The sequence below is a fragment of the Aulonocara stuartgranti genome (genome assembly GCF_965226115.1).
Source record: "Aulonocara stuartgranti genome assembly, chromosome: 23".
Taxonomy (NCBI): domain Eukaryota; kingdom Metazoa; phylum Chordata; class Actinopteri; order Cichliformes; family Cichlidae; genus Aulonocara; species Aulonocara stuartgranti.
In genome coordinates this window covers 16,094,844-16,108,219 of record NC_138958.1, presented here as the reverse complement: position 1 = coordinate 16,108,219, position 13,376 = coordinate 16,094,844, and the positions used below count along the sequence as shown (strand labels likewise).

The 13,376-nt window shown below is 38.4% G+C and overlaps 1 protein-coding gene across 10 annotated transcripts in view; it reads left to right on the top strand.

Moving 5' to 3' along the window:
• Positions 1-13,376, top strand: part of naaladl2 (N-acetylated alpha-linked acidic dipeptidase like 2) — a 549,411-nt gene that overhangs the window by 504,316 nt on the left and 31,719 nt on the right. For all 10 annotated transcript variants that reach the window (XM_082524424.1, XM_082524421.1, XM_082524418.1 and 7 more), the window contains one exon: positions 8,992-9,085. In XM_082524424.1, coding sequence (XP_082380550.1) covers positions 8,992-9,085 — 94 coding nt within the window. The remainder of the gene's footprint in view (positions 1-8,991; positions 9,086-13,376) is intronic.

Below are 13,376 nucleotides of genomic sequence, written 5' to 3'. Positions count from 1 at the left end.
ATGTTTGTTTATCCACTTGAGCACAGTTTGAATAGAGAAACTGAGCATCACTCCTTCTACTGTACTTTAACATGCTGCATCTATCATGTGCTGCTGTTACATAACTTAACTACATAGTTTATGGTTTATTCATGGGGCCTATTTTAGCCCAGAGAACTGGGCGTCCTGAATCAGAGGAGAATCTCTCCATCTCTCCACATGCCCCGGGGGGAAAACAGGCAGGCAGGCGAGTAAGATTGTAGACTTGGCCAGAATTACCACTTCACTGAATGAGAAAGAGAAAATGATATTCGTCACCTGCGCTGCCTCTTCCCTCTGCCCATCTGACCATCATCGTTTTATTTTCCCACCAGCCTCATATGTGTATTGTGCCTGTGGGGACGTGCGCGTGTATAACCGCGTCAGAGGCAACGCTGCAACTCTGGATGTCTGCATGCATGTATTTATGTAGCCCGACAAATGATGCTACCAATCTGGACAGGACAGGAGTTGGCTGAGAGGATGTGTCGGCTGTGCATCATTGAGGATTCACCAGCTTCTCCTGTGTATATGTGAGAGAGGGGGGGAAAGAAATGTACGTAGCATGTCACAGCAGAGCCCTCTGCTGTTTGAAGCATCAGCCTCAACTCATCACGTCCTCTGTTCTGGTTTCAAACGTTTGCTGTACAAGAATCTGCATATAAACGTCTCTTTCACTGCAATTTTCAATCTGTGTCTTATTTTCAAAAACCTATATTAACTGGATCTTTCTGAAGGTTACATTTGTAAATATAGGGTGAAAGTGACAGTGTTTCATGTTGCACTCTTTATCTACAGCAGAATTCTGAAATGTTCTAATGATGTTAATCATGCTTTTCAATGTAGCCTCACAGCAAGGAGGTTGCTAGCTTTGAATCGTGCCAGCTGGTGGCCTTCTGTGTGGAGTTTGCATGTTCTTCCCATGCTCGTGTGGGTTCTCTCCAGGTGCTTCAGCTTTGCCTCATTCGTGGGTTATGTCCACTGTAGAACTGGTTATTCTAAATTGGCCGTAGGTGTGAATGTTAGCTTGGATGATTGTCTGTCTCTCTGTGTTGACTCTGCAGTAGACTGGTGACCTGTACACGTGCCAAATCATAAATGTGGATCCATCCACTGTGGCGACCCGGTGAGAATAAGCAGCTGAAAGATGCTTGGCTGTAAGCACAAATGTGGGCAAACAGCTTGTTCACTGGCTCAAATACCCACTCCTCGTTGCTACTGAATAAAGTAGTATAGACACAGACAGAGACTTGGACTGACCTGGTGCTCATCGGGCTGCACTAGTGTCAATCCAAAATGGGAAAAAGAATCACCAAAAAAAACACCAGTTTGGCAAAAATGAAGACAATGATCATACCTGTGGTTGAAGAGAATGCTAGGCAGCATGCATAGAAAAATGTAAAAAATAATATCTATATCCTAAAATGGAAAAATCAATTAACCAAAAAATACAAACACACTAATATTTAAAAACATGGGATTTGTGTGCATCACTACACAGCTTGTGAATTATTTGTTATTTTGCTGCTTGATGTACACGTGTAATAATTAGTGAGTATCTCCCTTGTTATCCCTTACATAGACTACATGCTTGAATTCTTCTTTTTTTGTAGCTGTTCATATGAGATCACAACAGAAAAGACAGAAGTCCTTATTCAACAAAAAGATCACGCAGAATTGAGAAGAAAGAATTATAAAAACACAGTAATTGTGAGTTTATCTAAAAAGAACAGGAAGTTGCACTTGTGGCATGTAATATATTTATACGCAGAGATCATTTTGGCAAAGGTCAATTGTGTGGCTGATATTTTTCATAATGTCAGCATATTAAAAATGTATGTAACAACATGTTCCAGCCAAACAAATGTTAAAGTGACATTTCAGATCGGTATCCTGTGTTTATCTGTTTGTTTGTGTAGTATAGCTCATATTGACTCACATGGACGGATCCATAGAAGGGTCAGGATTTCAGATTTATCTCTGGTATTTTATGGATTTATGTTTTATCGCTACATTATCCAAGAAAGCAAAGCTGATATGGTGAAACAAGTAGGTGGTTGTTCCTTGGAATCAAACGAATGCGTGGTGCAAGATGCAGGAAATGTGTTTCAAATGTTTTCTTTTTTTCCCCTATTTTTCACCAGACCCCACTGTTAATGATTTTCAAGTTACGCATCCATTATTGAAAATAGCCAGACACATGTGGAACGTGTGTACCCCATTAGTGCCCCGCTGAGCTAATAAAGGCCCCAGTTTTTTGTTTTTTTGCTTTTAACTAAAAATCCATTTTTATAATATCTGAAGATATTGTGAAAATGTATCTCACTCCAATTAGTATTCTTAGTCAACTTGTTCTCATCTCAGGATATCAACGTTGATATTTTGTCAGAAGCTGCAGGCGTCACTGAGATAAACACTTCAAACGTGATAAACACTGTCCTTTGGTGTGGGTGCTTTTATTCACCAACTAAGGCAATTTTGGACATGAGAAGAGCTGATGTTAGGCTTTAAAAACAACTTTATGAAATGGCTGTGGTTCGAGTTAAAGTATATTTCAGCATTGTCATGACCACTGTTGAGTTAAACACGTTCCAACAAATGACTATATAAACTTTTCTAAATTCAATAATCACATAAAATTACTAATCAAACATCTATATTGCAGTTATTGCGAGTTATTGGGAATAAATGATCAAACATGTCCTTTTCCTGCACAGAGTGAGTGGATATAATTACCTGAGGCACTCTACCCACTGAATTAATTTGATAATTACTGAGAAGTGAGTACCTGCCTACACCTGCTTAGAAACCATGCTCTGTCTTGCACGTGTACTACTAATGCTACTTTTTGGTGCTGTTGTACTTTTTTTTTTTTTTTCACCTGAGGTTTACTTGAGGGCTCCCTCAGATCTCGAAGGTCATTTTGGGTCATGTGTCCAGTTAACTGTCAGGAAGAACTGGCTTTGGTCAGTTAAAAAGCTTTTCTTTCTTCTATCTTGGGTAAATAGAGATTGTGACGGCAAGCGAGGCGTGTTTCATCCGCCAAACGCTACTTAGGAGGCTGCAGTTGATTTCATTAAAATCTCAAAGGTCAGGTCAGGAAAGGAAATGAAGGGAAGATGATAGAAAAAGAGGTGAAAAAAAGGGAACGTGAGAAGAGATGCTCAGACTAGTTTGTTCAATCTTCCACTCCAGTCGAGCTGTCAGCTTTCTTTAGCTTGTCTTTTGCTTTCTGTTATGTTACAGCCTCTTTTCTGCCCGTCTTCCTCCATCATTATCTCTTGCCATCTTTCTCTCCCCTTTCCCTTTTTCTCTCTCGCCTAAGCCTTAGAAAGAGACCATCCAGAAATAAGGCCATAAATAAGAAATCAACGGCCTTTTCTGTCCCACCACATTACAGGCTTTTGATGTATGCTTTCTGCAGTAGTATTACTCACCAGCTTCAAATCAATGCTCTAATCTTTCCCTCTGCCAGATTGATTTCAGTGGCAGTGACAACAGCGCAGAGAGGTGCAGTACACTGTAAGCCATTTTCAAAATACTAGCAAATGAGTTAGATGCCAGAGATCACATAGGCAAAAATGCATTATGTAGAGAAGGGAGACAAATAAATGGGAAAGCCCTTAACCACTACAATGAGAATGCCTCTGTTCCTGTTACTTTTACTGGCATGCTTTGGGTCCACTTGTCTTTTTAGAGGAAGGGATCACTATAAAACAACTGAAATTCATTTTGAGTGACCACCTTCTCCTAAGATGAAACATTTTTATCCTTATGATAGTGATCACCTCCAGGATGGCACTGCCCCCATCCATAAGGCAGCGAGGGGTCGTTACTTGTTTGAAGATTATGTAAAGCTAATGCAGTGGCTTTGTTGGGGGAAAACTCTGTAAAAGACCCAGGAGAAATAAAGACACAATGAGACAAAGTTACTTTCTTTATCAAACGTGTACACGGGTGAGCTGCCAAGAACAACTCACAACGTGTACAGAGGCTGGGCACTTTTTATAGGAAAGACAGTGAGAACAGGATAAGAAAATACAAAACAGATAAAATAAACAACTCCATATGTGGCGCTAGTCTCGTCAGCAGAGAGCTGGGAGAAAGCTGTGAGAGATAAAACAATCTAAAACAATATGTCCCAGAAACAAGATGTCTTTGCTGGGAAAGTCTAAAAAGATAATTCTAAACTAATCTAACCATAGACAAAAGGCATCTTTGTACATTTAAAAGAAGGTAAAGAAACATAGAATCATTTTTCCTGTAACAGGCTTCTAGATATAAACTAGTCTAAACATGTATGGAAGATTTTGGACCAGCGTTTAGACTGTGTTCTCCACCTTCATTGTTGTGATGGCAACTGTGTAATCACTGTTTGTTAATGTGTGGATAATAAATCCACGTCCTTGAAGCTGGTGGGGAAAATCAGCAGACTACTTCAGCAGCGTAATCAGTTGACTCCAAAAGAGGAAATATCTCTAAGAAGAGTTGTTCCTTTCCTTCAGTGGAGATCCAGAGACTTACAGAGTCAATGTCAGGCAAGCTTTTCTGGTAATTGCCCAACATCTAATCAAGACACTTAGTGGCGTTTTTATTTAATTTGTCGTATTTTCTGTATGTGTATTTCCAGTTTAGTTTATCAGAACCACAGTTTAAAATGGTTTAAATCCGAGTTGTTTAAAAACAAATACAAAGATATTAAGTTATGCATTTTTAGCTGCCTGCTAAGTGTTGAGTGAAGGACACTTTGCAAGCTTATTACGTCAGCAGCGTGATGTCGACTTTTGTTGCTCAAAACTAAGTGAAAGTTAATGTATATTTGTGTGACCTGAGACTGAGAAGCAAGACTTGCAACATTTATTTACTTATTTTAATACATTGATCATGAATAACCTGAAGATTTAACTGTGTTTTTGCTCACTTTACAGGAGAAAAGACTTACCTCCACTATGTAATCTTGTGTCTGTATTCAATTGAAATCAGTGGTTTTTATTTTTTACAGTGATACCTTTCAGCCATTCTTTTTTACAGGAAGACTCAAAAAATAGACTTAACTGTAAAGTGGAAATCATCCGTTTTAAATAAAGTGAAAAACATATTAGCTTACATTATAAGCATGAGAGATGCTCATGTGAGCTTGTGGTCCACTACCACCCTTACATGATTTGGGTTTTTCCAACAATTCCATTAAGATGGCAAACATTCAGATGAAAGTCAAATACTGATGTTAACAAGTTACACAAGGGATGTGTGAATGCGAGAGCTGTAGTTTCTGGCAGTCTGCCCTTCCTCCTCAATCCAGTCTTAGCCAAGCTGACCTCCAACACATTCAACCTGTGAGGGCCCGGAGAGGGCGTGTTCACACTTGCATGAGTGATGTGTGCCTCTGAGCGGATGAACCTGGTAGTGAGGTTATCATCCAAGCGTCTGCTCAACTGGAGTCAGACTTGAGGCTCACTGGCCAGAAATGAAACAGGTCAACTGGAACACACAGACACACACAAACAGGGAGAGAGAGACGTATTGCATACTGACCTTTACTTATCTATTCTTTTTCTACATTTTACAAGCGGCAACTTTATTTTCAAAGCACATTTCAGACAATAATATATAATAATATATATTTATCACACACACACACACACACAGATATATGTATACATACATGCCGCCTTTGTGCTGCGAGTTCTTCATACTCCTGAAGCATCTCCGGTCATAAGCTCTCTCTTAGTCAAAAATATACTTTTAGACTGGTTTGATAAACTCCCGACACTAAAAGGGTGCATACATTCGTGTTCTGTTGGCATTACTAAGTACCAGCCGCTACCAGTTTGGGCCATCTGTTGATTTCAGAAGGAGCCGCCATTGTATTCTGCTCAAAAATTGGAAACAAGAAAACTTTGCAGCTTTTACTCACAAATAACTGGGGAAAAAAACAAATGAATCATTTTCAGTTTCTTTCTGTTAAAACTTTTTAGATCTTCACTGGTGCTTAATGCCTCCAAGAATTAGTCATATGCAGTCTTGTGCACACAAATGCTTTTGACTTTTCTGCTCTTACGTGACATCAACTAAACTTGCAAAGCAAATATAGTTTCCATTGGCAGTGCAGGTGGTTACTGAGTTTTTGCCACTTCAGTTTTTCCCATACTAGAGATGCTCAGCTGGCTTTGCAAGATTACCCACTTGAAGTCTTTGACATGTTTCTGATCATTTCTGAACTTTTTCTTTTTTTTGCTCTTGTTGCATTATTAACTTGCTAAACGAGGCTTTATTCCGTGAAGTGGTTGAAATGAATGCTAAGTTAGGTGGTGCAGGTCAAAGTTTCACCTGCATGAATGCACGCAACACTTCTCCAAGGATCACAGAGCCTTATAAAGGTGCCATTAAAAGATGATAATCAATGATACTGAGTTCATCTGTTTTGGCTGAGAGACATAAAATAATCTACAGTAAGATTCTGGTGCTAATTTGAAATTCTTTAATAATATGGTAATCAAACATCCACGATGTGATTCCACCTGGAACGGTAGCACTCCGTGCCGTCCACTCACTTAGTTTTTTTGTTACATCTCTCCAGTAAACACAGAAAAATTAAAGCAGGTTTGAAAAAGGTTGGTGCCTTTTTTAGTTTTCCACCAAAAAGAAAGGTGGAAAAAAAGAGGAACAGACCGCGTTCTCTATCTGGCATCTTAATGTGCGAATGAACATGGCTCAGATTAAATCTTTCTTGTGATGTCTTTGGCTGATAAAAGTGATTCTAGTTACGACGTGTCACTGTGAAATACAAAATAGGATGTACTTGGGTTTACTTTCTGTGGGAAGAATATAGTCTAGGTGGAGAGTAAGAGTCGATATATCCATAATCACAGCTGTGATGTTATACCAAGTAATTGGTTAGCTCACTGTGATGTTATACACCCAATAAAAAACAAGTGGAAGCCATGCCAAGTCCTCTACCTGTGAAGAGAGTGGCTGAATCAGTGGCAGTGATCTGTTTGCATCAAGATGACAGACACTTCAGTGTGAGAGCAGAGCCAGACAGACACTCTCTGTAATTTGGATGATGCTTCTCAGTATGGGGTGCCAGAACAAGCGGGAATCTCCATAAATGCTTGCTCACATTGCAGCCAGAGGTGTCCCAATTATTTATTTTCCCTCACAAGACAGCTGTTATCTAATCAGTATGAAAAGCACAATGTTGCATAGAGTGTCAGATTTTTAATTTACAATCTGGACCACCAGGTTATTGGGTGCAGAATCAGATCTGTGGCTGGCAATAGCTTAAAGGACAAGACATGATCTGACTCATTGAAATTTTACATCCTCCTCAGCACCAATTACATTCTACACACATAACCGAAAGGTGTTAAAAATCTGATGTTAAAATGTTGGCGTGAAAGTGAAGGTGATTCATTTCTTTCATTTAAGCTTCATTGTTTTTGATTTTGTGTTGTTGCTGAATGTGGATTATACTCTTAAAGGCACTGAAAGAGCAAAAACATGTTGCAATTTTCCAGCTGGATAGGACTATGATGTATACCAAATCCTAGAAGAAGAAAGCAACCAACCTGAAAAGAGGTTACCTTTTTTGAATGTTATCAGTAACATACATTCCACCAGAAGGTGACTTACTGCTAAGTTGCTGTGAACACATTCAGTGGTGGCTGTTGAAAAGTGTTTCTAGGTTTAAGTGCCAACAGAAGCAGACAGTAAGAGTTAGAAGAGATAGTCAACTGGATCAATGGAAGTTGACATTGAACTGTAACAGTTCAAAGTTTGCAATACATGCAATACATTATTTGGGCTCTATTGTATGGAAGGCTGTTTCCGCCACTAAAAAAAAAAAAAAAAAGTATCCATAACATGAAATTTGAACTTATTAACTCAAAATTTCAAGAAAAGTACCTTGAAATTTTGACTTACTTTTCTCAAAATTTCGAGTTAGCTCTGCCAATCAGTAATCTACATGAATGACGTCATTTCCTTGTTACCCGGAAGCTGAAGCCCTCAGCTACAAATGCTACAGCTAAGCTACCAGTATTACAGCCATGAATGCACAAATTGCACAAATTGCTGAGTATTTTCAGCGTGGCTTCACAAATGATGAAATCTTTGTGTTATTAGCTGAATCACATGGCATTACTATCAGCCAACGTACTCTCGAAAGCGCCAATTTGTTGTGATCCAGTTTTAAATGCACATTCATCTGCACCATATCCTTCTGGGTAACAAGAAAATGATATCATTCACGTAGATTACTGACTAGCAGAGCTAACTCGAAATTTCGAGAAAGAGAACTCGAAATTTCGAGTTATGGATACTTTTTTTTTTAGTGGCAGAAATGGGCTTCCATACTATTTAGCTGAGTTTGCTAGCTTACAATAACATTTGGAAACCAAATTTTTCACATAGGTTTTCACATAACCATTAGATGGCTACATTATCTGTGCCACTCTGTGTTCATCAGTGATTATAAGTAGATAATAATGGCCCCTGAAGCTGCTCAAACGTAGAGGAGCTTCCTATTAGCAATATGCATGGGACTGATACAAAGTGACAAGTCATTAAGTGAGCTTTTTTTTTAGTGATGACAGTCACAAGGACTTCAGCCAACCAACCACCCATTACAAATCTGTAATCTCTCATTTAAAATTCATTTGACAAGAGAACTTTGACAGGAAAACATAAAGTAAAGAAAAACCCAATCAACTGGCAATCATAATCTGACAGAAGAATTACTTAGTAAAAGGTGTAGCACACATGTAAGCCTTATGACTGGCACAGTAGAAAGCCTAACTGGCCCACTACTGTTTTAGTTCTTTTTTTGGTTTTTTTGTTTGTTTTGTTTTGGGTTTTTTTAATTGAGAAAATTATCCACCTATGCTGGTGTCATGTCTGAATGCGGGAATGGCAAGAAAAAAGAAAGTGGAGCTAACTTACTAAACCATTTGTTTGGCTGTGTTTCCACAGATGACTGCAGAAGCAATTCTCCGACTGGTCAATGATCCCGTGCTGCCATTTTACCCTCTAGACATCGCCCTGGATGTTCAAAACAAGCTCAAAGGTAACACTGATGATCATGTGTTTTCAACTGCGGTGATGATAAAATACAGTCTAGTGGTATGTGCATGGAGAGAATGATGAGGCTAGGTGTACTATATACTGACTGACTTCCACTAAAAAGCACACAAACAAAGGTAGCAAAAAAGTGTGGCGCATTTTGAAGATGAAGAGTTTTGTATTTCTTTCAGTTGTTATGGAGAACAAAACAGTCAAAGAAGAAAAGTGGGCATAAGCAAGATAATATCATAATATGACTTTATATTTGTCTGCTGGATGAGTAAAAAGATTTGCTTCTTCATATCCACATATAGTAGTGTGCAAAGGAAAAATAACAATAAAAAGTTTTTAGTTGTGGTTTTTATTTTAAAAAGAGACTAATTATTTGGCATAAGATGATCATTCAGATTGAAAACAAGTAGCAGTTATGCCTGAGTATCTACCGCTTTAGACAGACATAACAATGAGTTAGGAATAATAAGAATCTGAGTTCAATAACTGTATTTCTTTGTTCTGAATCCAAGGTAGCTAATATTTAAGCAAAGGGCTCTGTAGTCTGCTTTTCAGCTCTTTATGTCAAAATTTTGCAGTTGCTGTCTGTGTGTTTAGCTAACAAGCCAAAGACCAGTTCATACAATGTGTTGAGACCCACAGGCCTGCAGCGGTGCAGCTGTAAAAGATAGCCTACTTAAAGCATTTTGTTTTATGTATCTGTGGGAGTGTTCATGTTGGTTGTTGGGGAGTGTAAATTAGGAAATGATGCATAAGGTGGCTGGTCTGTGGAAATGAGTTATGCATCGGCACAGAAGTCCATGACAGCAGCTACTACACACACACACACACACACCGCAGAGCTTTCTGTAGTTTCACACAGTGCAGGCTAAAATATCACCATTCAAACTGCAAAACTGCAGAACCCCTTTGTCAGGATGCTCATTGAAATAATGCATTAAGTAACTTTTGTCCAAATTTTGACCAGGACAGACTAAGAGTCAGATTCACTAAGTGGCAGACTTACCTGAGACCACAATCTCAAAAATGCACTGATGAGAGTGGACAGTTCTGTGGGTGATCTACTAACAATGCATTAAATTCTAACACAGCCAGCCAGTAAAGAGTAGCAAAAATTCGCTATCAGACTCAAAGAATGAGCGAATAATGTACCTACCAAAATAATACCGCGTAAGCACAGGTTTTAGTGTTTCTCCGCTGAGGAGAGTCCATGTGTTTTTGGTATAAGGGTAAAATTTGCAGGGGACTTTATAGGTAGGCATTATAGGTTTCTCTGGATAAATGTGATAAACCTGAAATAAGTGTGTAAATTTGAGCTGCATGATGTGCAGACAAACTTGAAACATTATTTAGAATGAGTTACCCTTACTCTGCCGTGGATGTAAATCCATGCATTGCTTTTGTTTTCCTCTATGAGGCAGCATGTATTTATGAAAGTCGATATTATATATCGATTTAACACATCATGAATTTCTGCAAGTTGACAGACATTTCAGTGTTATATATATCCAAGGTTTAAAAAAAGCTGCATGTGCATTTAAAACATTGGACTCAGTAAAGAGTTACATGACAGATCCAAAGCTTTGGCAACGCTCTCAGAGCACCGAGCCATCCACCCACACCAGTTACATGCTTTTCCTGACAACATCCTCCCCTGGCATTTCAAATAAATCCACAGTCCTAGCAGCAACTATCACAGTCACTTCAGGCGCAAAAAAAGACATGCTTTTTACTGCACTGACTTCAATGCAATTTGCAACAAATTGCCTGCAGCACACCTTAGTAAATCAGATTTGTAGGTTTCATTTAAATATGCTCTTCCCAAAAGTTTTGAGCTATCAAAGGGAAACTCCTAGAAAGACACAATAAGGATACAAAACCTCTGTCCACACCTTTCTATAGCTTTTTAAATACATAATACAAATTTGGTCCCATATTGCAACCATTGAAGAAGATATTAACAGTGATGTGGCTGCCAGAGAACATATGTGTTAATATATTTCAGTGACCAATTACTTAATTACTGTGACTCTCAAAAAGATTTTCATATTTTTTAAAAGGAAAAACAATCTACAAAGTTAACTTAAACCCCATTTGGAAAAAAGGATATCATAAGGATGCACAACAATTTCAACATGCAACAAAAGAGTTGCAGAATGTTTCTCCATGCAGGCACATACACATGGACATGCAGAATAATGAAGAACTGTTTCAGCTGATTAAACCAAAGTCTTTCTCTCATGATTACACAACATACTGACTTTGATTATTTTAATTTGTAAATCCAGTAAAGTGTCAAATGTAATCCCTCTCAGACTTTTACATCAGCCCTGAGAAAACTAAGTCTTCTTGAGTTGTCCTTTTGTTGTAACTCCCATAGCTTTTTCTGCACCCTCTCATTCTTCTGCTCTTACTGTTCTTGGTTCTCCTCTTTCAGCACAGTATATATCCTTGTATCGAAAAGGTGGTCTTGAATCTGTATCAGTGTGTGTGTGTGTGTGTGTGTGTGTGTGTGTGTGTGTGTGTGTGTGTGTGTGTGTGTGTGTGTGTGTGTAGAAACTGAAAAGAAATTGGAAATCTGTAATGGATGTAAACACCAGATTCATAACAGTCCAGTATGGCTGTAATGCCTTGGCTAATGGACTGTAGTAAACCACTGAGGTGTTTCATACAGATTCCACGTTCACTTTGAGAGATCATTTGCAGTAAAGCAGGTTTTTTTTTTCCTTGAAATCTCTGGTCATTTTTTACTTTAATTTATTAAACTTCATTTCCTGTGGATCGTCAGGTTAATATCTGTTCTGTGCATGCAGCCGATCCTCTGTTATTCCAAAAAATCAATTTCATTCACTAAGCAATCTAATTATAAGATATAATTAACATTAGGAATGGATATTTTGGATTATACTGAATAAATGTTGTGTGGAATCTGGCTAGAGCGAGCAGGTATCTTGTACTGTAGGTCAAGTTAATAATCTATCAATTCGAAGCTAAATTAATTGACTAAATTAAATGGCCCTGTTGTATGACTTGCATAAACACACTTGCATTTATAAAACCTAAAAAATGTGTGCCGTTAGCTAGAAAACATAGCAGTTTTGTCAAGGGATGAATTGAAACCCATGAAAATGTACATTGTCAAATACTCAGCGGTTAGCATGCTGCACAGCTCCGGCCTTCTGAGCCAAAATCAGCTTATTCAGTCACAGTCTCCAAACATGCAAAGACTGTCCTTGAATATTAAGATGACTATTCAAAGAGGATGGACAACAAAGGCTTTAATACATTTACCCTGCACGCGGCCTTCACACAGCCTCAAAGTCAAAAATAAAAAAATAATGCAATGTTAGTTTTGTTATGGATGAGGAAAACAAGCACGCTGTCGAACCGAGTGAGTTCTATGAATACATTTTGATTGGTGCACACTGTACCGAGCTGATTCTTCAGACTCGTGATAAAATAAATCTATAAGCCAAGGTGTATCAATCATTCACACACTATGATCAGAGATTGAAAGAGATGGAGATGGAGAGATGCTCTTCATGACACGTACTGTAGCTCTAACTTCAAGTCTCATTCATTGTACCACTAAGGCAATCACTCAGTGGCTCGGGTTCAGTGGCTCTGTCTAAGTATGTAAGCATTGTCCCATTAATGCCTAGATTGAGTGGTTATGCTTCCTCATCTGAGACTAATGGACAGATTATAACCTGAGAGAGAGAGATGACTGATTATTATACCTGCCTGTAGCCCCTATGTCTATTTCTTCATCACCCATATGTCTGTTCCACTGATTCTCTTCTCTGTCATTTCAATTCAAAAGCACTTTATGAGCATGAAAGCTACACCGTCTTGGCAACTTTGCACATAAGTGGTGTGCTGAAGAACCGTACTACAAATGAGTGTCATTTCTTTGTAGCTAAAAGGTGAACCATCCAACAAAGAAACAAACAGCAGCAGGAAATTACACCATCAATTAGTAGCACAGAACAAGAAAAGTTGAAAGAAATGTGCTGTGGTTTCGCTGGTCCAGACTGTTGAGTTTTATATAATTCATACGTGAAGCTTCCGATATTTAATTCGGCTACTCTCGCTACTCAATTCCTACTTAATCTTTTTTTGTCAAAAAAGGTAATATCACCCACTGCAGCCATCCTTCTAAACCTACTGTAGGACTTTATAACAGTCTAAGTTCTGTCCATATTCTAAAAAAAACACAAATCTTTGGCATTTTTCCATCATTAGAACAACCTGTTTGGATAAGTAGATCATGTTTCTTATTT